The sequence below is a fragment of the Ovis aries genome, chromosome 3 (genome assembly GCF_016772045.2).
Source record: "Ovis aries strain OAR_USU_Benz2616 breed Rambouillet chromosome 3, ARS-UI_Ramb_v3.0, whole genome shotgun sequence".
Taxonomy (NCBI): Eukaryota; Metazoa; Chordata; class Mammalia; order Artiodactyla; family Bovidae; genus Ovis; species Ovis aries.
Genome location: NC_056056.1, coordinates 199,108,021 through 199,130,180, shown reverse-complemented (window position 1 = coordinate 199,130,180; position 22,160 = coordinate 199,108,021). Strand labels below are relative to the sequence as shown.

The 22,160-nt window shown below is 40.1% G+C and overlaps 1 protein-coding gene across 4 annotated transcripts; it reads left to right on the top strand.

Moving 5' to 3' along the window:
• The first annotated feature begins 287 nt into the window (after positions 1-287).
• MGST1 (microsomal glutathione S-transferase 1) lies at positions 288-21,910 on the top strand. Of its 4 annotated transcripts, none has more exons than XM_004006818.5 (4): positions 288-370; positions 8,001-8,142; positions 11,181-11,275; positions 21,302-21,910. In XM_004006818.5, exons 2-4 carry the CDS (start codon positions 8,017-8,019, stop codon positions 21,546-21,548), a joined length of 468 nt encoding a protein of 155 aa, XP_004006867.1. In that variant the 5' UTR covers positions 288-370; positions 8,001-8,016; the 3' UTR covers positions 21,549-21,910. The 4 variants fall into 4 exon arrangements, with proteins under 4 accessions (XP_004006867.1, XP_027823638.1, XP_012030682.1 ...); XM_027967837.2 differs by having other exon boundaries at positions 7,981-8,142; XM_012175292.3 differs by having other exon boundaries at positions 288-381.
• Positions 21,911-22,160: the final 250 nt, after the last annotated feature.

Below are 22,160 nucleotides of genomic sequence, written 5' to 3'. Positions count from 1 at the left end.
TGAGACCTTTAAAAATTGTTTGCAACTACATAAACTTGAAAGGTCCCCAGCCGCTGCAGCGGGCAAGTGGCCTTTGGGGTTGAGAGCTTCAGCCCGCGCGGAAAAGAGTTCAGAAAGCGCAACTGGTGGGCGGAGGTTACTCCGGGAGAGAAAAATCAGGCGAGTTAGGGGAGGGGTTTGGCGAGGTCGGCCCGTGTGCTTTCAGCGACCCGGAGCCAAAAGCGGAGGAAATTAACCAGAGGGGGCGTGGCCTCTGTGTCCTGCCTGCCCCGCGCATTGAAAGTCCCACAGCTCCCGCGCGACCCGCTTCTGGGACTGGCTTGTGAGCTTTCTCCTGCTCGGATTCACACCACCTGCTCGCGAGTAGTGTGTAAGCAGAGGGTAAGAAGAGAGAGGGTGGCGGCGGGAAGGGGTCCGGGGTGGCAGGTGCAGGCTTGGGGTTATCTCTGCCTACCTGAAACTTGTTTGCACAGAGTAACTGCTAAAAGTTTGCTTTTCAATCCATTACTTTTAAAAGGGAGTTTCCTTCCTTTACCCTCCCACCCAACCCCGTAGATAAACTGTCAAACTCCAGGAATAAAACTTGAGAGAATAATTCTTTTTATGTTTAAGTTATGATTTACCCCCTTAAAATTCTCAAGCCAAGGGAGCATCCACTTGGAAAGGGCGCCCGTTGAGCTTTGGAGGAGTAAAACGTGAGCTCATGTAACAGCAATCGAGGAATGACTGCAGTTTAAGAAACTGCAGTTTAAGGGGGTAAAATCTTGCAGAACTTCTGAGATCCAGGACAAACTGGCCTTTGCGTCGCCTGAAAGATAGAACTTGCTTTTCTTGGTTCACTGTGACAGGCCAGAGAAACATCAGCAAGGTAAAAATAATAGTAATAATGAACAAAGTGCAGCATGACCTGAATCAGATCCTATTTGATGAATTAGATACTGCAGAATCGGACACGACTGAAGCAACTTAGCAGCAGCAGCAGCAGCAGCAGTAGCGGAGTCAGTTGATTGGAAAGCTAAGGATCAAACCCCTTGGGAAGGTTCTTGACTGTGGCGGTGGGTGGGGGGAGCCCAGTCTGGAGGTGGAAGCCCTATGGAAGGAGTAAAGGAGAGAGGAGCCCTTCTCTGGCAGTGAAGGCCTCATCTGTGACTGCCATTGCTGGACTTGGGCGGTGGGGGGCCAGGACGCCTGCAGATTCTATCTCCCTGCTGCAGCGTTCTTTGAAATAGTCACAAGCCCTTTGGGTAGTCCTGACACCACTTTTTATTTTCTCCTTTTCCCTCTGCTGTTTACTGTCTAAGAAAGTGCCAAGTGGGCTGTCATCAAACATTATTGAATAGCCTTTGGCAACTTGTCCAGCCCCCCAGCTAACAGGCTTTAAACCAGGCCAGCCCAGTGTTCTGAGAGCCCTAGCCTGCTGTGAATACCAAAGAAGACACACCTTTCATGTTCTCTGGGAATTAGTCTGGTATTGAGTTTTGCTGTCTTCTGAGGTTTCCAAAGTAAGAGGCCTGTGTGTGTTGACCATCTTTGGCCATCTTGAAAAATAGCAAATCGGTCCAAATTTGAATATTACTTTCTGTGGCAAGGGTGGTTTTTCTGAGGGTTTGTTTGAGAGTGGAGTTTCTTAAATGCTGAGACTAGAAAAGGAGGTCAGCATAGTTTCCTCAGCATAGTCCCCCTCCCCGCACAACCCAGCAGCATTCCCCCCGCCCCACCTCGAACACCTGGGCCCTGAAGCATAGGGGGCCCTGTCTGCAGTCAGTCTTTTCAGTAAATTCTAGAACTCACAAACAGCGAGGAGACCACTGACTTGTCTTTTCTCTTTATCTCACAGGCAGCGTTCTGTTGCTTTAAGAAGGTCTGAAATTGCAGAGTCATGACCATGGGAACGTGTGCTCACATTTTCTGTGTGTTGCACAATATTGATGGAGAAAGGCCGCCATAAATAAGAGAACTTTGCTCTTTTTGGCCAAGAGCCTATAAAGAGAAGAGGACTGTTTCTCAGTTAGTAGTATCTGTCACTAAACTGTGATAGACAATAAGGGAGTTGGGGTGGGATTCTGGGGGGAGGGGGAGGGGGATAAGACAGGAAGGGGATTTGACAGAATTTCCCAGAAGACCAGGGTAGTCCAGAATTCTCCTTGATGGGGGATAGCCTACAGGTTCAATATTAGAGAAAACTGGGTTCCAGTCTTGGGCCCTCCACTGTAAATTTGGGTCAGATGACTAATTCTACCTCTCTGGGTCTCAGTTTCATTATATGTTGAGGGTAGAGACAAATATTATTTGCTCTGACTACTTGAATTTCTCCGAGTTCTCAAGAGAGATAATACTATGGCCTTTGAAATCTCTGAAATTGTATCCTCAATGCCTAGAACAGTGCCAAGGTAAGAGCTTATTTATTCACCAAATACTTACCTAGCACTTACCAGACCCCACTGCCTTTCTTTTTTCTTTTTATTTTTTTATTTCAAACTTTTTATTTTGTACTGGGGCATAGCCAATTAACAATGCTGTGACAGTTCCAGGCAAACAGCGAAGGGACCCAGCCACTCATAGGCATGCCTCCACTTTTTCCCAGACTCCCCACTTTATGCTTTATTCACTTAATGCTCCCAAGAGTTTTGTGAGGTAGGAGGTTTTATTAGCCTCATGTTGCAGGGAAGATTCGTTAATCACAGCTAGTACATGGCGGAATTGGACCCACTACGTCTGGTTTTGGAGTCTGTCTTTGTCCTTTGTAAAGGCACCCCCTCCACATTAGGTGACTGAGTCCCCCTCTCCGGAGAGAGAGGTAGATATATTCTCTATTATGCCAACCAGTGTTGGACAATGAAAGGGACAACACACTGTCCAAATAGAATTCATCACTGGAATAATTTCTGTAACTCATCACCAAGATTCATGTTTTGCTCTGCTTACTTTTCTTAGATAATTTCTACTGCATTCCTTGACTACTCAAATCACTGAGCACTTTAACCTCTGAATGATTATTACTGCTCTACCGCTCTCCTCTCTCTTGATGGCCTTTCCTGAACAAAGCTTCTAGTAACTTCTTTTTGGAGTGCAGTGCAATGGCATGATGCAAGTTCAAGGCAGCTTATCAACAAATAAATCTTGAAAACAAAAAGTCTAGATTAGCATCGCCTAATTTCATGCTATAAACGACTCCTGTTTCTTAATGTCTTACCTTTAGCTCTGCTTACCCCACCCTCAGATGTGCTGGGAGTGGACCACATCCATCCTGAGAGGCGATTTATGGGCCCACAGAGTGCGGTGTCAGGAGCTCAGTATTGGCCATCTCCCAAAACCACAGACTGGAGGAGCTAAGCCTCATTCTTGGTGATTGAGAAATTCTCTCCGTGAAGTACACTTTGTGCATTGTTCACATTTAGAGAAAAAAAAAAAAAAATCCTGCCGTTGACCTTTGTCCTCAACTGCTCAAGATTTTGTGTTCTTTCCCCAGCAACAGTCTGAAAGTCTTCCATCTTTTCTCTACTCTTTCAATACCCATGTTTACTGAGAGAAAACCATCTTCTCAACTTTGCTTTCACTGCTAAATGCATTTCATTCTGAGAACATTGGTGAAGACCTACAAAAACCTATTGACTTTTAAAACTAGGGTTGGATAGTAGCACCTCCTACTTGATAAACTTTTCTTAAGTTGTTGTTGTTGTTGTTTTAAATTAACCTCCCTGCTGTGTCTGTCCAGAGGCATAGAATTTAGGGATTCCTTATTAAGCTAATTACTCCAAGTGCACTGTGAAGTCGGAGAGGGCAATGGCACCCCACTTTAGTACTCTTACCTGGAAAATCCCATGGACAGAGGAGCCTGGAAGGCTGCAGTCCATGGGGTCACTGAGGGTCGGACATGACTAAGCGACTTCACTTTCACTTTTCACTTTCATGCATTGGAGAAGCAAATGGCAACCCACTCCAGTGTTCTTGCCTGGAGAATCCCAGGGATGGGGGAGCCTGGTGGGCTGCCGTCTATGAAGTCACACAGGGTCGGACAAGACTGAAGTGATTTAGCTGTAGCAGCACTGTGAAGAAGAATGCAGTTTATTGGTGACTTCTCCCCACCCCCATCCTAGAACAATAGTAGATACATTAAATGTTGCAAAAAGCAAGGGGTGGAGGCTTCCTGGCCGTCTAGAAGTTGAGACTTTCCCATGTAGGCAGGTGTGGGTTTGATCCCTGTTGAGGGTGGGGCACTAAGATCTCATATGCCTTGGTGGCCAAAAAAAAAAAAAGCTCCATAAAACAGAACCTGTGTTTTAACAGCTGGTTCTTGGCCCAGCAACAGTTGGGGGGGAAATCCACATCAAAAAAAAAAAAATCTTTAAAAATGTTACTAGAAGTATAATATTATCTTGCACTGAGAAGTGTGGACTGAAAAAAACATAATGTGAGAGCTATGAGTTCAGTTTTTGTTGAGGCTTACTGAGGACTGTAGCCCAGGAGACAGCCCCTCCGCTAGCTTCTCTAAAGCTGAGGAACTTCTCTAAAGAGGTAGATGGGGAAGTCAGTATATAAATGATTTTGGTAAAGGGGGTATGTGCAGTCAAACCCAGATCTTGGTAGAAGGTTGCTGCTGGTTATGAGGAATAGGTATCTCCATGAATGATTTTAGTGCTTTTCTAGGTATAAGAAGATGCAAGAAATCTGGCTCATAAAATTAAAAAAAAAAAAAAAAGTTTCTCCCAGAAAATGTCTAACTATCTGAAAGCCAGTTTTGCCAGTTTTCCTAGAACACAGGGTGACTTCTTTCTGATAAACTCTGAACTCCTTTCAGGGCATGATAAAGATTCTCATAGAATCAGATGGCAAGTGACAGTCTTTAGCTGGCAGAATCTATCATACTTGCTTTTAAGACTACTGACCTGTGGAGGTGGATTAATTTGCTACTGTGTGTGTGTGCGAGTGTTTAAGCTAGATGCAGCTGATCCTTGAATATCACGGGGGTTGGGGACCTATCCTCTGGGTAGGTGAGAATCCACATGTAACTTACAGTCACCTCCTCCGTATACACAGTTCCTTTATATCCGTGGCTCTGCATCTCCAGATTCAACCGACTACTGATTGTGTACCACTCTGGTATTTAGTATAAAAAAAAAAATCCAAATATAAGTAGATCCACATGGTTCAGATCTGTGTTGTTTAAGGGTTAACTGTGCATTTCTATTTGCCTGAACCCAAGGAGCCTTTTTTTTAGCCTACCTTTCAAAACAGAGATTGCTTAGGAAGCTTTGGGTTTTTATTTCCAAAATGTGACTAATACTTACCTTGGAGCATAATTGGAAGAAGAAGGAAGATAACTGGTAAAATGGGTGCTGGCACTGGTGCAGGTGTAGGCTAGGTGCAGGGTAGGCTTCACCCAATGTTCGTTGAATCAGAATTAAGCAGTTTGCAGTCTCTGGAAGCAGACAGTGCAGTGTAGTTGGTATATGAGATGTGAGATCAGAGACTTGGGTTCCTCTCCCAGTGTGGCTGCTCATTATCTCTAATTTCCATTTTTTTCATCTGTCGAATAGATATACTCATGAGGATTATAGTCTTATAGAAATTATGTAAGGTAATGCACATAAAGTACATGGTGTAATATAGCCAAGTCTTATAAAATTAAATATATATGTACTATATATATATAGACATGTCACATTCAACAGTAACATACAGACAACTGGATGACCAGTAGCAGAGTCTGGGAAGATATATAGGTTTATAGATTATTGGTAGATGGATAAAATGATTAGAATAATCGCTCTAAATAGGTTGCATGCAGGGGTTGAGTTTTGAAGGCAGGAACAGATATGTCTACAAGAGACAACACTCCATGCTAAGCCAGTAAAATGGTGTTTACGCTTGGGTATGAGAAAAGATGGGCTTCTCAGGTGGCACTCATAGCAAAGAACCCAACTGCCAATGCAGGAGACGTAAGAGATGCAGGTTTGATCCCTGGGTCGGGAAGATCCCCTGGAGAAGGGCACAACATCCCACTGCAGTATTCTTGCCTGGAGAATCCCATGAACAGTGGAGCCTGGCGGGCTATAGTCCATAGGATTGCAGAGAATTGGACATGACTGAAGCGACTTAGCATGCATGCACACATACACTCATGATAAAAGATGTGTGTTTATGTGGAAGAAAGAGAAGGTGTAGGTAGTGGGGCTGATGATAGAACAGAGGAGGTTAAAAAGAATGTCGGATAGGGCGGACTTTCAGCTTTTTCCTAAATTCTTACCCACTCGGATTTGAGTATCATTTGTGTCCCTCTTCTTCCTCCTCCTCAGCACTTCTCCAGTTACTCTTCCAACTCTAGATTCAAGGAGTTACATTCCATTTACTCTTGACAGCTTTTCGATGGGCATAAATATAGAATGAGAAGTGACCTGAAGAGTTTTGTAAAGCTAATCCTCCTCCCCACGTCCCTTCTACGAAAGTATCATAAATGCCTATTTCTCCCCCCACGTTTGCAAGCCTTTTATTTTATGTTTCCATTATCCTGTTTCACCCTCTTCACTTGTGTTGGTGTGAATGAGGACACTGGTCATGGTGATAGTGATGATCATGATAAGGAGATAATAAGCTTTATTGAGGGTTTTCATGGACCTGGCACTGTGCTAGGTCATGCTATCTCACTTAAATCCTGACAATAACCCACTAAGTTGGGAGATGCCGACTCATTGGAAAAGACCCTGATGCTGAGAAAGACTGAGGGCAGGAGGAAAATGGGGGCAACAGAGGATGAGATGGTTGGATAGCATCACCGATGCAATATACCTGAGTTTGAGCAAACTCCCAGGGATGGTGAAGGACTGGGAAGCCTGGCATGCTGTAGTCCATGGGGTTGCAGAGTTGGACACGGCTTAGTAACTGAACAACAACTATTCCTATCTTACCAACGAAGAAATCCAGTTTCACAGAGGCTAAATCTCTCAATCAAAGACAATAACCAAATGATGTGACTGGAATTCAAATCCTGGAGTCTGAGATCTTGATTACCACTGAAATGACAAAAGGTTGTGAACTGGATTTATCAAGAAGGGCGTGTATTAGGACTTAGGTATTTCTACTCAAACATTAACGGTACTACTATGTACATAGTTTGATGTTTTGAAAGAGATTCATGGATTCTGGTTTGTGTCCAATTTGTGGCTCATCTTGATGCAAAATATGATTTTATTCTAGCTTTAGCGAAGTTTACCTATGTATATTTGCTTATGATAACCCCTATATTTTCATTTTCACACAGTGCTTGTTTGGTATGTTCAAGCTTAATGATATATAGAACCAGAAAAAACCAGGGATGGGGGTGAGATGAATTGGGAGATTAGGATTGACATATATACACTATTGATACGATGTATAAAATAGACAACTAATGAATGAGAGCCTACTCTATAGCACAGGGAACTCTATTTAGTGCTTAGTTGTGACCTAAGTGGGAAGGAAATCCAAAAAAGAGTGGCTATATGAATAGGTATAGCTGATTCACTTTGCTGTACACTAGAAATTAATACCAGAGAAGGCAATGGCAACCCACTCCAGTGTTCTCGCCTGGAGAATCCCAGGGACGGGGGAGCCTGGTGGGCTGCTGTCTATGGGGTTGCAGAGTCGGACACGACTGAAGTGCCTTAGCAGCAGGAGCAGCAGAAATCAATACAATGTTGTAAAGCAGCTATACTCTAATAACAAATTTAAAAAAAAAAAGAAAACCATGGATAAGAGCAAAGACTATTACATGTATTTCTTGACTTACATAAAAAGAGTAACTTAAATAAATGATTAAAATAGAAAAAAGAACGAGAAAAAAACATGATACTAGTCATTAAAAAAAATCCAAATGGTTATTTCTTCTTCAAATAACCCAAAATATCTTCAAGAACAATATGGTTCATACTGTAGAATAAGGACACCAAGTGACCGTCAAGTTATTGGGGGGTATTTATGTCTGTTTTTTCCTATTTTATCTAGAATCTTTTTTAACATTCCAGACCAAAGTCAAAAAAAATGGTCAACCTTTCGAAGCTAATGGAGAATGAAGTATTCATGGCCTTTGCCTCTTACACGACGATTGTGCTTTCAAAAATGATGTTTATGAGCATTGCAACTGCCTTCTATAGACTGACAAGAAAGGTAAGACATGGGAGGCAGTATTTTAACAGTTGGGATTCTGGAAAGCAATTATCTAATTTTTTTTTTTTTTTGTGAAACCCAATGGCATATTGTTTTATACTGTAAATGAATATGCAGTCATTTGGTTCAGGTGGTTCTGATATATTTACAGAATAGGTAGTTAAATGGTTTTTTGTTTGTTTATTTTTATTGTTCAGTTAGCATATGAGATTTCTGAAGTATCAGATTCTTCAAGGAAACTTTGCGATTTTGAAGTTGATTTTGCTAACTAGAGCTTAGAAAATAGTCACTTTCTAGACAGTGAATTGATGTTTTCAGCTCTATTACAGATCAGGGATATACCTTAGGGCACAGAATTAAGTTCTTATTGTTATCAATAGAGTCTCTATTATTGGGGCAAGGCATTTGAATTTTGGGTGGTTATGATTTCTTAAGTGAATAGTATTTCTACCCAGCATTATAACAATTTTTTTTTTTTTTCAAATGGAGGCTTGGAGAAAGTGGTAGAAAGTTTTGAAACACATAACCCATATACAGAGGAAGGGCTTCTTGATGGCTCAGTAGAAAAGAATCCGCCTGCAGTGCAGGAGATGCAAGAGACATGGATTCAGTCCCTGGTCTGGGAAGATCACTGGAGGAGAAAATAGCAACCCACTCCAGTATTCTAGCCTACAGAATCCCATGGACGGAAGAACCTGGCAGGCTCCAGTCCATGGGATTGCAAAAAAGTCGGACATGACTGAGTGACTGAGCAGGCAACCTGTAAGCAAGTTGGTTTTGTGACAACAGTGACAAGGGAAAAGCAAAGCTACACAGTTAGATGATTTTTACTGATGTGACTCCTGGGCCTGTTCACCAGCTTCTTTCTGTAAATATTTCTCTCTCTTGGTCCCGGTCCCAGTTTCTGTCCTCCAGAGCCTTACTTTTATTTAGAAGTCATAGGCCTCCCTAAGGTATTTTCTTATTACTGTCTTGAGGTATCATTCCTTCCCAATGATATTTGCATTTTAATGGGACACATATCCACATGGGTAAACCTCTAACAGGGCAAGGTGTTTGAGCCTCTGGCTATAAAGTGGCTGCTACTACCAGGTCTTAACTCAGTGGTAAAGAATCCACCTGCCAGTGCAGGAGACGCAAGAAATGAGGGATTTGATCCCTGAGTCAGGAAGATCCCGTGGAGCAGGAAATGGCAACCCACTCCAGTATTCTTGCCTGGGAAATCCCATGGACAGAGGAGCCTGGTGGACATGGTACATGGGGTTACAAAAGAGTCAGACACAGCTGAGAGACTAAACAAGCAACCACCAGATCCTCACTATCTTCTAGAAATACTGTGGCATCAAGGATAGCAGAAATGTTGCTTGTCTTAGAAGAAAGTGAAAGTGAAGTTGCGCAGTCGTGTCCAACTCTCTGCGACCCCATGGACTGTAGCCTACCAGGCTCCTCCGTCCATGGGATTTTCCAGGCAAGCGTACTGGAGTGGGTTGCTATTTCCTTCTCCAGGGGATCTTTCCAACTCTGGGATCGAACCCAGGTCTCATTGCAGGCAGACACTTTACCGTCGAAACCACGAGGGAAGCCCAAGGGGCTTAGAAGAAAAGGGGAAGGGAATTCAAATTTGTGAAGTGCCAGTGATCTGTGCCAGGCACTGTGACACTCTGTTTGTGTGTCAGGTCATGGAAACATTTTACATAATTATTAGCATTATCCTGTGAGATGAGCATTACTCTTCCCATTTTATGGATGAGGAAATCAAAATCAGAGCGGTTCAGTAGCTTTCCCAAGATTACACACCAACCAAGGCTGAGGCTGAGATTCAAATTCAGATTGGCTTAAACTCCTATTGCAAGCACTTTGCGTTGTAATACATTATTTGCTTATTCAAAATCTCTTTATTGAACATCCAGTATGTGCCATACATTTATTTCAGAACCAGACAGACAGATCTGCCCTCAGGAGCTGATCAGTTCTCCTCAACATCTTTATCTGAAATAAATGCTCATGTCATATTAAGAAAAATACTATCATATTTATGAAGTTTCTCCACTTAAATTAAGGCTAATTTTATAGTTCATGTTTTTCTTTATTATAAATCATTAAATAGTGGAACATAAGTATTTTTAAATACATGTTTCAAGTTTCAGGGAATGGGGAAATCATTTCAAAGAGCATAATAATGACAGGAAGGACTATGTGAAAATATGCCCTGGAATATGTGCTTAGTGTTTATAGGAATACAGTTCAACTTCTTATATTTCACTGGATTGTTCAACCTGAAGTTTTAGTTAACACATATCCTAACAAAGTACAAAGCACTTTTCCTGCCCCCACTCTTTCATGCTGCATGCCTGTTCCTCTGGTATCTTTGGCAAATAAACTTATGACTTTCGTATGAGCCAATCAGTTGGAAATAATGTTCTTCAGGAGAAGTGCATCAACATTACTATTAAAAAATGCCAGTTCACCATAATAATAACTTTTTATTATTTTAATGAGGACTCAGAATTATGCTTTTTTCTGATTTTGCTGCCTTTTCACTGTTTTTATATATTGGTTTATAAAGTTCTTATTTATGCTTCTCTTTAAAAATCTTTTTACACTGTTATTAAAAATTCAGGTTTTAAGAAGAAAAATTGCTTTCTCCTGTGTGTATGTGCTCAGTTGTGTCCAACTCTTTGCTGCCTTATGGGCTGTAGCCCGCCAGGCTCCTCTGTCCATGGGATTTCCCAGGCAAGAATTCTGGAGTGGGTTGCCATTTCCTACCCCAGGGGATCTTCTGGACCCAGGGATCAAACCTGCATTTTCTGTTTCTCTTATGTTGGCAGGCAAATTCTTTATCACTAAGCTACCTGAGAATCCACATTCTTTCTCCTACCCCTAGGTTTGATCTATAGCTCCCAAATTTTTTTTTCATGATGACCAAATGACCAACTTGGATGCCTGTATTTCTTCTGATATAATATGAATATCAGGTAGAGTACCCCCCCATGTTATTTGGTATTTAAAAATTTTTTTTTCCTCGGTATTTGGAATAGGTTTTCGCTAATCCAGAAGACTGCGCAGGCTTTGGCAAAGGAGAAAACGCCAAGAAGTATCTTCGGACAGATGACAGGGTGGAGCGTGTTCGAAGGTAAACCAGTGTCTCCTGAAATGACTCACTTGATCACAGGATGTTGGTCTCAGAGTCAAGTGAGGATGTTGGGGTCTGAAGAAAAAGAAAAGTCAATCATTCTACCTACTCTGTATAATTATAGAAAATTAGCCATCTAGAAGTCTCCAACTATCACTGTGATTGCGTGTATTTCCAAGTTAGCTTTTCTGTGCACTTTGTTAGGGTTAATGACTTTGTTCTGTGTAGGGATTTATCAAAAGTAATGACAGGTAAGAGGTGAAATGAGGATGGTAGATTCTTACAGTTTTTGTCTTCTTTCTCCAGAGGTGAGACTGTCAGCTTGGGTAAAAGGTTGAAGAACTAGGTATTTTTTGCATAAAATGAAAAGTATGAACTTGAGAAATCTCTACCTATCTTCTCTCTCTTTCCCTCCTTTGTAGATATTATATTTAATGTACAGAGAATTCAGTAAACAATGAAAAGCAATAGGCCAAGATACCGTCTACCCAGCTTCCTAATGATACCATTAATAAACTTATTTTAAAAGCACATTCAATTCTAGTTCTGAAGGTATATTTCTTAATCCTTGTCATAAAGTGATGTAAATTACAAACTTTTTCTTTCATCTTTACTGAAGCTTAATTGACAAAATTGTAAGTGTACAATTTGCAGCGTACAATGTCATTTAATACACATATATGTTTCTAAGGAGTCCTTCCATTGAATTAGTTGACATTAATTAATGAATTTCATTAATTAACACATCCATCACCTCTCAGATTTCATCTCTCCTCCCCTCTTCTTTGGTGGGAACATTTAAATTCTACTCTCATAGCGACTTTCAGTTACATGTGCCATGTGTTCAGCTGCTCAGTAATATCTGACTCTTTTGTGGCCCCTGGACTCTTAACGCGCCAGCCTCCTCTGTCCATGGAATTTTCCAGTCAAGAATACTGGGGTTGCCATTTCCTACTCCATGGGATCTTCCCGACCCAGGTATTACACTCCCATCGCTCGCAGCTCCTGCATTGGCAGGCCGTTTCTTTACCACAGTGCCGCCCGGGAAGCCCCAGCTTTCAGTTACACAGTTACACAATACAGTGTTATCTGCTGTAGTCAGTGTGTTATCCTTTAGATCTCAGACCTTGTTCATCTTATAACTGACAGTTAGTACTATTTTATCAACCTCTTCAGATTTCCCCCAACCCCTATCCCCTGGCAATGACTACTTTCTGTTCTTATGAGTTCAGCTTTTTTTCCTTTCGGTAGATTCCATTTATAAATGATACCTTACAATGTTTGTCTTTCTCTGTCTTAGTTATTTCATTCACCATAATGTCCTCCAGGTTCATTCAAATGACAAGACTTCCTTTTTTTTATTTTAAAGACTGAATAATAGTTTAATCTTTTTGGAATAATGGTAGGTAAGTTCTGTGCTATGCTCTGCTGTGCTTAGTTGCTCAGTTGTGTCCAACTCATTGTGATGCCATGGACTGTAGCCCACGAGGCACCTCTGTCCATGGGGATTCTCTAGTCAAGAATACTGGAGTGGGCTCCCATGCTCTCCTCCAGGTATCTTCCCAACCCAGGGGTGGAATGCAAGGCTCCCACATTGCAGGCAGATTCTTTTAACATCTGAACCACCATGGAGGACCTTCCAAACTGTTCTCCATAGTGGCTGTACCGGTTTATATTCCTGGCAGCAATGTAAAGAGTTCTCTTTTCTCCATATTCTGGCAAGTATTTGCTACCTCTTGTCTTTTCCACAGTAGCCATCCTAATAGGTGTAATGTAATAACTCATTTTAGTTTTGATTTGCATTTACCCAGCTGATTGGTGATGGTGAGTACCTTTTCATTACCTCTTGTCCATTTAGATGTCTTCTTTAGAAAAATGGCTATTTGGGTCTCCCTTTTTCAATTGGATTATTTTATTTGTTTATCTATTAATTTGGGGCTATGAAATTGTGAGATCCTTATATATTTTTAATATTAACTGCTTATCAGATATGAGGTTTGCAAAATTTTTTCCCACTCCATAACTTGCCTTTCAATTTTGTTGATGGCTTCTTATGCTGGGCAGGAACTTTTTGATATGATGTAGTCCCACTTGTTTATTTTTGCTTTTTTTTTTTTTTTTTGCTTTTGGTGTCAAATCCAAAGATATCATTGCCAAGACTAGTGTCAAAGAGCTTACAACCTTTATATTCCCTCTAGAAATTTTATGGTTTCAGGTCTTATATTCAAGTCTTTAATTCATTTTGAGTTGATTTTTGTGTACGGTATAAGATAGGGTTCAGTTTCTTTTGCATGTGGAAATCTAGTTTTCCTGACACAATTTACTGCAGAGGCTGCCCTTTCCTACTGTGTATTCTTGGCTTCTGTGTAAAAAATTGAGTATACATGCATGAGTTTATTTCTGGGTTCTCTATTCTGTTCCATTGATCTGTGAGTCTGCTTTTATGCCAAAAAAATACTGACTTGATTTCTATAGCTTTGTAATGTAGTTTGAAATCAGGAAGTATGAAGTCTCCAGCTTTGTTTTTATTGCTCAAGATCCCTTGGATATTCAGGGTCATTTGTGGTTTCACACAAATTTGGGGACTTAAAAAAAATTCTCAAAAAATGCCATTGGGATTTTGAGAGGGAGTACATTACTCTGGGTTGTGTGGACATTTTAACAGTGTTAACATTAATTTTTCCAGTCCATGAGGAGAGAATATCTTTCCATTTATTTGTATTTCTTCATTTCTTTCATCAGTATCTTATGGTTTTCAGTATATAGATCTTTCCTCTCTGGTTAAGTTTATTCCTAAGCATTTTATTCTTTTTGGTGCTATTTTAAAGTTCGTCTTCCCCAGGTGACTCAGTGGAAAAGAATCCATTTGCCAAGCAGGAGACGCGTTCAATCCCTGGGTCAGGAAGATACCCTGGAGAAGGAAATGGCAATCCACTCCAGTATTCTTCCCTCGGAGATCCCATGGACAGAGGAGCCTGGTGGGCTACAGTCCATGGGGACTCAAAGAGTCAGGTATAAGTCAGTGACTAAACAGCAACAGCAGTAAAGTCAGTCTATTTTATCATTCCAAAAAATCAGCTCTTAGTTTCATTGATTTTTTTCTATTGTATTTTTAGTTTCTATTTCATTTATGTCTATTCTGATCTTTGTTATTTCTTTCCTTTACTAATTTTGGGCTTAGTTTGCTTCTCTTTTTTTACTTTCTTGATACATCAGGTTAGGTTGTTCATTTGAGATTTTTTTTCTTAAATGTGGGCGTTTATCACTATAAACTTCCTTCTTAGATTGCCTTTGCTGAGTCCCCATGAGTTTGGTATGTTCTGTTTCTATCTTTATCTGTCTCAAGATATTATTGATTTCTCTTGAGTTTTTTCTTTGACCTGTTTATGAATTTTCCAATTTTCTTTTCATAATTGATTTCTAGTTTCATATTGTTGTGGTTGGAATAAATGCTTGATTTTGCACTTCTTAAATTTATTAAGACTTGCTTTTTGGCTTAAGATATGATCTGTCTTGGAGAATGTTCCATTTGTGCCTGGGAAGAATGTATATTCTGTTGCTGTTGGATGTAAAGTTCTGTAAATGTCTTTTAGGTCCATCTGAGCTAAGTGGTCTTTCTAGATGCTCTATCCATTGTTGAAAATGAGATCTTGAAGTCCTCTATAATTATGGTATCGTTATTTCTCCTTCAGATCTGTTACTGTTTGCTTTATATATTAAAGTTTCCTATGTTGGGTGCATATATATTTACCAATGTTATGTCCTCTTGATGCCTTGATCCCCTTTATCATTATGTAATGAACTTTTTTTGTCCCTTGTTACAGTTTGTTTTGATATAAGTATAGCTTTTTCAGCTTTCTTTTGGCTTCCATTTGCATGGAATATCTTTTTCTACACCTTCACCTTGTGTCTATGTATGACCTTAAGTCTTCATAGGCAGCATGTTGTTAGGTCTTATTTTTATCTGTTCACTCATTCTTGTTTGATTGGAGAAGTTAGCCCATTTTGATTTAAAGTAATTTCTGATGCTTCCCTGGTGGCCCAGACGGTAAAGAATCTGCATGCAGTGCAGGGGTCCTGAGTTTGATCCCTAAGTTGGGAAGATCCCCTGGAGAAGAGAATGGCTACCCACTCCAGTGTTCTTGCCTGCAGAATTCCATGGACAGAGGGGCCTGGCGGGCTACAGTCCGTGGGGTCACAAAGAGTCACACGTGACTGAGTGACTAACACTTTCACTTCACGTCTTGTACTTATTGCCATTTTGTTAATTTTTTTCTTAGTTGTTTTGGAATTCCTTTGTTCCTTTCTCTTTCATTGTGATTTGGTGATTTTTCTCTAAGGGTAAGCTTTGATTGCTTTCCTTTTATCTTTTGTATATCTACTATGAGTTTTTACTTGGTGGTTACCCTGAGTCTTATGTAAAACATCTTGTTTTATATTAATAATAGTCTATTTTAAGTTGATAACAGCTTAGCTTTTAATGCATGCAAATGACTTAATGACTAAACAACAACAACAACAAATCTTAATCCACATTTTCTAACTGATTTATTGAGTAAGTTGAAGAAAGAGCCAAGTTTATATCAAAACGAAGAATATGAAGATGTGCACAAATGCAGGATTAAAGACTAAGTTAATCTTGAGACTATATACCATAAGAGAATCTGTAGAAATCTTTGGAGGGGCTTCAGACTTTCCAGAAAATCAAAAGTGATAAGGCAACTATGATCTTGATTCTAAAGGGATTAGATGCTGCAGCTGATACCTGAATTAGAGAAGTAAAATTTTTTTTCAGTCTCCATTTCATTATCTATTTACACTCACCACATTTTAGAAGTGTAGTCAAATATATTCATGGTGTTTCCTATCTTAACTATTCATCAGAAAACTAAATATCTAAATGTTTAAGTATGACTGTGAAAACTCCTTACTGCTTCTTTAATTTTATATAATTTTGCTTATCCTGTGAAATGTATCTAGAATTATACCACAGTGTAGATATGCATTAGAAAATACTAAATGAAGATGGTACATAACTTCAGTGTTTCACATGTTAGAAAAGTGGATTGGCAATAGAATCTCAATAGAAAAAATTTTTCAGTGGGGAGGTCAGTCAAGATGGTGACGTAGGGGACTCCTGAACTTCTCTCTTTACACTCATGTTGTTGTTGTTCAGGTTGTACAGTGGCTAAGTTGTGTCTGACTTTGTGGCTCCATGGACCACGGTATGCCCATGAAAGCTTAGCCAAAGAGATTTTATTTGGGGATTTTAGATGCCTTCCACTCTCCCTTCTCAGCCCCTACTTCTGTCTCTCCTTACCCATGGGATGGTATTTCTAAAGGAGAAAGCCATTATCTAAGCTGATCTTCTCATCAGATTGTGAACAACAAATAAAATTTAGTGAGAACAATTGCCTTTAGTTGTGAAAGGAGTGTGTCCTTGAGGAGGTGCAGGGACTGTGTGTACAGCGCCCCCTGGTGATCAGACACTGGCTTTTCAATGTGGCAAGAAAGAATCTCCGGGAAAGAGAAGCTTCTAGGTTCCAGGTGTATTTTTTGAGATCAGATCAGTTCTGTTAACAAAGTGATTTACTAAATCACTTTTGGAGATACTTTTCAGAATAAAAGTTCCCACAATCTCCCCTCTCCATTTTTAACCTAGAATTTTTCTTTTTCATTATTTCTACTTGTAATTATCAAGTTGTTTTTAAGAGCATATTTTGGTGACAGGGACTGAATTTGGCTACAAAAGATGTGAAAGTTACGCTCTTAGGCATACAATATTGAGAAAATATACACTACACATATAGAAACTTTAATTAAAAATATAAAGTAGTATGTGTTGAAATGTCAAGATAAGTAGCCTAAAGTAAGTTATTTATATTCTGGGCATATGGAAATCAATGATGATTAGAAAGCCTTTTACATTATGCATTTATTTAATCCTATCCCACATTGTTCTAGAAAGAATGCAAGACTATATACATTCCCTGTGTGTGTGTGCGCACACGCGCACATACATGCACACACTTAGTTGCTCAGTCATGTCCAACTCTTTGCAACCCCATGGGCTGCAGCCTATCAGAGTCCTCTGTCCATGAGTTTTTCCAGGCAAGAATACTGGAGTGGGTTGCCATTTTCTGCTCCTGGGATCTTCCTGACCCAGGGGTCAAACCCACGTCTTTTGCATCTCCTGCGTTGACATTCGAATTCTTTACCACTGAGCTACTGGGGAAATCCCATGTACATTCCTTACAACAAGATAAAGTTGTAAGGTAACCAGGACAGCTGAAGAAATAAGGTGAAACAGTTAAAAGAGAAAAAAAAAGGTTTTAATACTTAGATATTTAGAATAAGCTACCTTCAACGAAATTTTATGTGGGATTTTAGATGCCTTCCACTCTCCCTTCTCAGCCCCTACTTCTGTCTCTCAATAGAAACTACCTCTTTATTGAGACTCTTCAGTGGGGTCCAGTTGACACTCACTGGGAATTCTTCAAGGAAGTGGAGGATGGGATTAAACTTAAAGCTAGATGATTCCTTTCTGGCCGCAATGCATGAATGAAGCATTTATTGAGAGATTACTGTGTGTCTGACTGTCACTCCTTTTATTGGAATGCTGTAAAATGGCTTGAAGACTGACTTCCTGCCCTTGAGGGGTGTATAACTTTCCCACTGAAAAGCAGACTAGCGTGCATGTAGTACTTAAAGAATGATATAAAGCTATCTCTCACTAGATGTTCAGTAGTAGGATACAAGTATAACTTCCTAGGGTTTTGGGAATATTTCATAAGGGAAGAAGTTGAAGAATGTTAGGATTTGGAAGGAAAAAAGGAGAAGAGAGAACATGGCAGTTTGGAAAAATTTCTTTGCAGGAACTTGAACACACTGCTACATGGTGAGCATAAAGAGCTTTGGGTAAGAGAAAGGAGTCAGCTGGTCTGGTGTGAAGCTCCTTTTGTGGTTGGCCACCCCCAGACAGTTCTCAGTGACGTATAGCAACTCTGGTTTAGGTCAGGGCGATGCTGAGATCCGAGTGGTTCTGATCTGATTGAAGCATCTTGAGCACAGAGCAGGGCTGGAGTTAAGGTCAGTCCAGAACAAGCTTGCACCAAGGGGCATCTGCCCAAAAGGGAAAGGACATGGGAACATGGGATGATGGAGAGGAAGTAATAGACCCTGGTAGAAAGTGCCCTACTCCAGTACTTTTGCCTGGAAAATCCCATGGACAGAGGAGCCTGGTAGGCTGCAGTCCATGGGGTCACTAAGAGTTGGACACGAATTCACTTTCACTTTCACTTTTCCCTTTCATGCATTGGAGAAGGAAATGGCAACCCACTCCAGTGTTCTTGCCTGGAGAATCCCAGAGACGGGGGAGCCTGGTGGGCTGCCATCTATGGGGTCGCACAGAGTCGGACAAGACTGAAGCGACTTAGCAGCAGCAGCACCAGAAAGTGCTCTTCAAGATGGATGTCCATCTGCTACTAGATTTTGGTAGCCATCTAGGAATGACACAGAAATGAAGGAAACTTCCCCTTTAGGATGCTTTCTGTTGTTTGAGTAGAGAAAGGGTTACAGTGGAAAGGTGAGGCTGAACTACAGCAGATGCTCACTGGGAGAGGGTGTGTCTGCAGTGGGGTCTAAAAGGAAGAGTATACGCACTGTTATATTTAGAAAGGATAACCAGCAAGGATCTGCTGTAGAGCACAGGGAACTCTGCTCAATATTATGTGGCAGCCTGGATGGGAGGGGAGTTTGGGGGAGAATGAATACACGTATATGTATGGCTGAGTCCCTTTGCTGTCCACCTGAAACTATTACAACATTGTAAATCGGCTATACTCAGATATAAAATAAAAAGTTAAAAAATAAAAATAAAAAAAGAAGAGCATGTAAGATGGCATAAATTAACAGTGTGAGGCTCCGTTGAAAACTGGCCTTACTAGAACATTTTGAGGGTTGAGGACAAGGAAGAAGCACTGAATTAAAGAGATAGAGGGAGGCCAGAAAAAAATGGAGAGGCCAGTAAGTTCCAAGGAATGCCTGCCCTTGAATTTCTTCCCCCAAACCCCCACCGCTGGAGCTCTTTACCCCTAATTTTCCTTGACTTTCTTCTCTGTTTTCACACTGTATTCTATTTGTCAATTGCTTAATATAGACTTGGGGCTTCCCAGGTAGTGCAGTGGTAAAGAATCTGCCTGCCAGTGCAGGAGACATAAGAGACACAGGTTCGATCCCTGGGTCAGGAAGATCCCTTGGAGGAGGAAATGGCAACCCACTCCAGTATTCTTGGCTGGAGAATCCCATGGACAGAAGATCCATGGACATGCTGCAGTCCATGGGATCACAAAGAGTTGGACACAACTGAGCAACTGAGCGCAAACATATTTCTACATGGTCCTATCATTGTAGGCTCTTTCTCAACTTTAAAAATGTCTGTCCTCTTAGAATGTGGTAAAGGAGAAGAGTAACATGGCCTAGATGGGAGGTGAAGAAATATCTGTGGTCCAGCAGGAGAATTCAAAGGATCCAAACAAATACCCTTGATGTAACTGGTGATGTGAGCTCATCTTTAGTAGAAAATAGTGTTTCTGCCCTTTCTTGCCCACCTCGCTTTCAGTAACCTTTGGGTTGTTCCATGAGACAGAGGGAATAAGAACACTCATACCCTTTCTGTCTTGGCTTTATTTAGGAACATGTGGTTGTTTATTTAAATCTTTCAGAATTATTACATATCTAAGTTACTGTTACCTTCTGCATGCCTCTATGTTGTTATTCTGTTTGTCAGGAGAATTTAGAGATAATCTACAGAAAACAGGAGAAAGGAAAGGAGGTGATAATGGTGATCTTAGAGCAAAGATTATTTAGTAATTACACTTTTTTTTGACTAAAAGAAAAAAGTGAAAGTGAAATTCGCTCAGTCAGATTGACTCTTTGTGACTCCATGGACTGCATAATCTATGGAATTCTCCAGGCCAGAATGCTGGAGTGGGTAGCCTTCCCCTTCTCCAGGGGATCTTCCCAACCCAGGGATTGAACCCAGGTCTCTATCTTTCATTTTGAAACATGTATCAGTAGCTTACAAGTTCTATCAAAATCTCAATTTATAGTCTAGCAGTTTTTCTTAAGCAGTTTTTAACTGTGGAAACTAGAACAGGGTTACCAGATTTGAGAATTAAGCACTTTATAAATATATTTATAAAAATATAATTTTTTATAAATACACATTTTATATTATTAAAAAAAATTTCGTCAGTAATTGACATGTCTTGTGTTCACAATCCTAGCCAGAGGTGCCATGAATCAGAGAAAAAGTTGTGTCTAAGCCATGCTTTCTGTTTTCTTCTAGCTGTGGTATGAAATTCAGATCTAAATGCATGACTTTCCCTTTATTATTGTCTATCATGTTTGTGTATATTTTGCCCATCACTACTAATTCCTTTTGCAATTTTAGGATAGGTTGGCTGATATTCTTCCCATGTTTGAAAGGCTAGTTATATATTCTGTAATCAGTATGTGGAGAAAATGAAATTCTTGATATTAAGATTGGTAAATTGATTTCTGGTAACCTAGTGGCTTGAGTGAATGGGCAAGGGTGGTATCAGTGACCATTTTGCATCGTAGCACAAGTGAGGAGGGGAGTCTTAAGAAAGATACTAACCCAGAGGATTTTCTGCTTTTGGGAAGAAGAATTTTTATAAGAGGAATCTTGAATTGCTGCTATTGTACAGACCTCAGAAGAAAAAATATTTTATATGTATAAAAATGATGGGAGTTTTATTATGTCGATGCACTTTTGATATTCTTGGAAGTGCAAAAAGTCTTCTTTCTTATATATTGAGATACACTGAAAATAAACAAAATAATGAGCCATTCTAAAGGGAATTTGAGAGAAATAAAATGAATCTTACTCTCCATGTTTAAGATCCATTAACACTTCTATTTAGTTTCAGAAGAGAGGGAAAAGTGGATGTATTTCTGCTGATTTTGAAATTAGGGTTTTACAAGTCATCTTTTTTCCCACAGAGCCCACTTGAATGACCTTGAAAACATCGTGCCATTTCTTGGTATTGGCCTTCTGTATTCCTTGAGTGGTCCAGACCTCTCTACAGCTATCCTGCACTTCAGACTCTTTGTCGGAGCACGAATCTACCACACGATTGCGTATTTGACACCCCTTCCCCAGCCAAATCGCGCTTTGGCTTTTTTCATTGGCTATGGAGTTACACTTTCAATGGCTTACAGATTGCTGAAGAGTAAGCTGTACCTGTAAAGAGAATCATACAACTCATCATCCAATGATTTTCTAAAAATTCTGTACTTCCAATTTGTAATGAATCCTTTCATGATTTTAAGCAGGAGGGGAGCAGAGAAATTAAGATAGAGAAAACCCAGTCTGCATATTAATACCGCCGATTGCCTTTATTCTTGTTTTGTATTTATACAGGACATTTAACATAATTTTTAATTCCTTTGTCTTATTCATAAAATACTTTGTTGTAAATTTTGATTATAATTTGTAACATTTGTTCAACATTTCATATTTTGAATCTTTAAAGAGTAAGTATGTGTATGTTAAACCTGTATTTCAATATTGATGAGATGGGCATATGAAATAAAAAATTCAAAGGATAATTTCATTTGGTTTTATCTTTCTCAAAATATTTTCAAAAGTTTCAAGCTACAGAAAAGTAGTACCATGAACTTTTATATGTTTCACCTAGATTTACCACTTGTTAACATTTCCCCATATTTGCTTTAGCTCCATCACTCAATGTTTTTTTCTGAACAGTTTGAAAGTTGTTCAATTGCTAAGTCATGTCTGAATCTTTTTGGTCTCATGAACTGTAGCACACCAGGCTTTCCTGTCCTTCACTATCTCTCG

Coding starts and splice junctions, on each gene's coding strand:
- MGST1 (XM_004006818.5), top strand. CDS start 8,017: ATGGTCAACCTTTCGAAGCTAATGGAGAATGAAGTATTCATGGCCTTT. Junction 8,143..11,180: donor TCTATAGACTGACAAGAAAG/GTAAGACATGGG, acceptor TATTTGGAATAG/GTTTTCGCTAATCCAGAAGA. Junction 11,276..21,301: donor AGGGTGGAGCGTGTTCGAAG/GTAAACCAGTGT, acceptor TTTTTCCCACAG/AGCCCACTTGAATGACCTTG.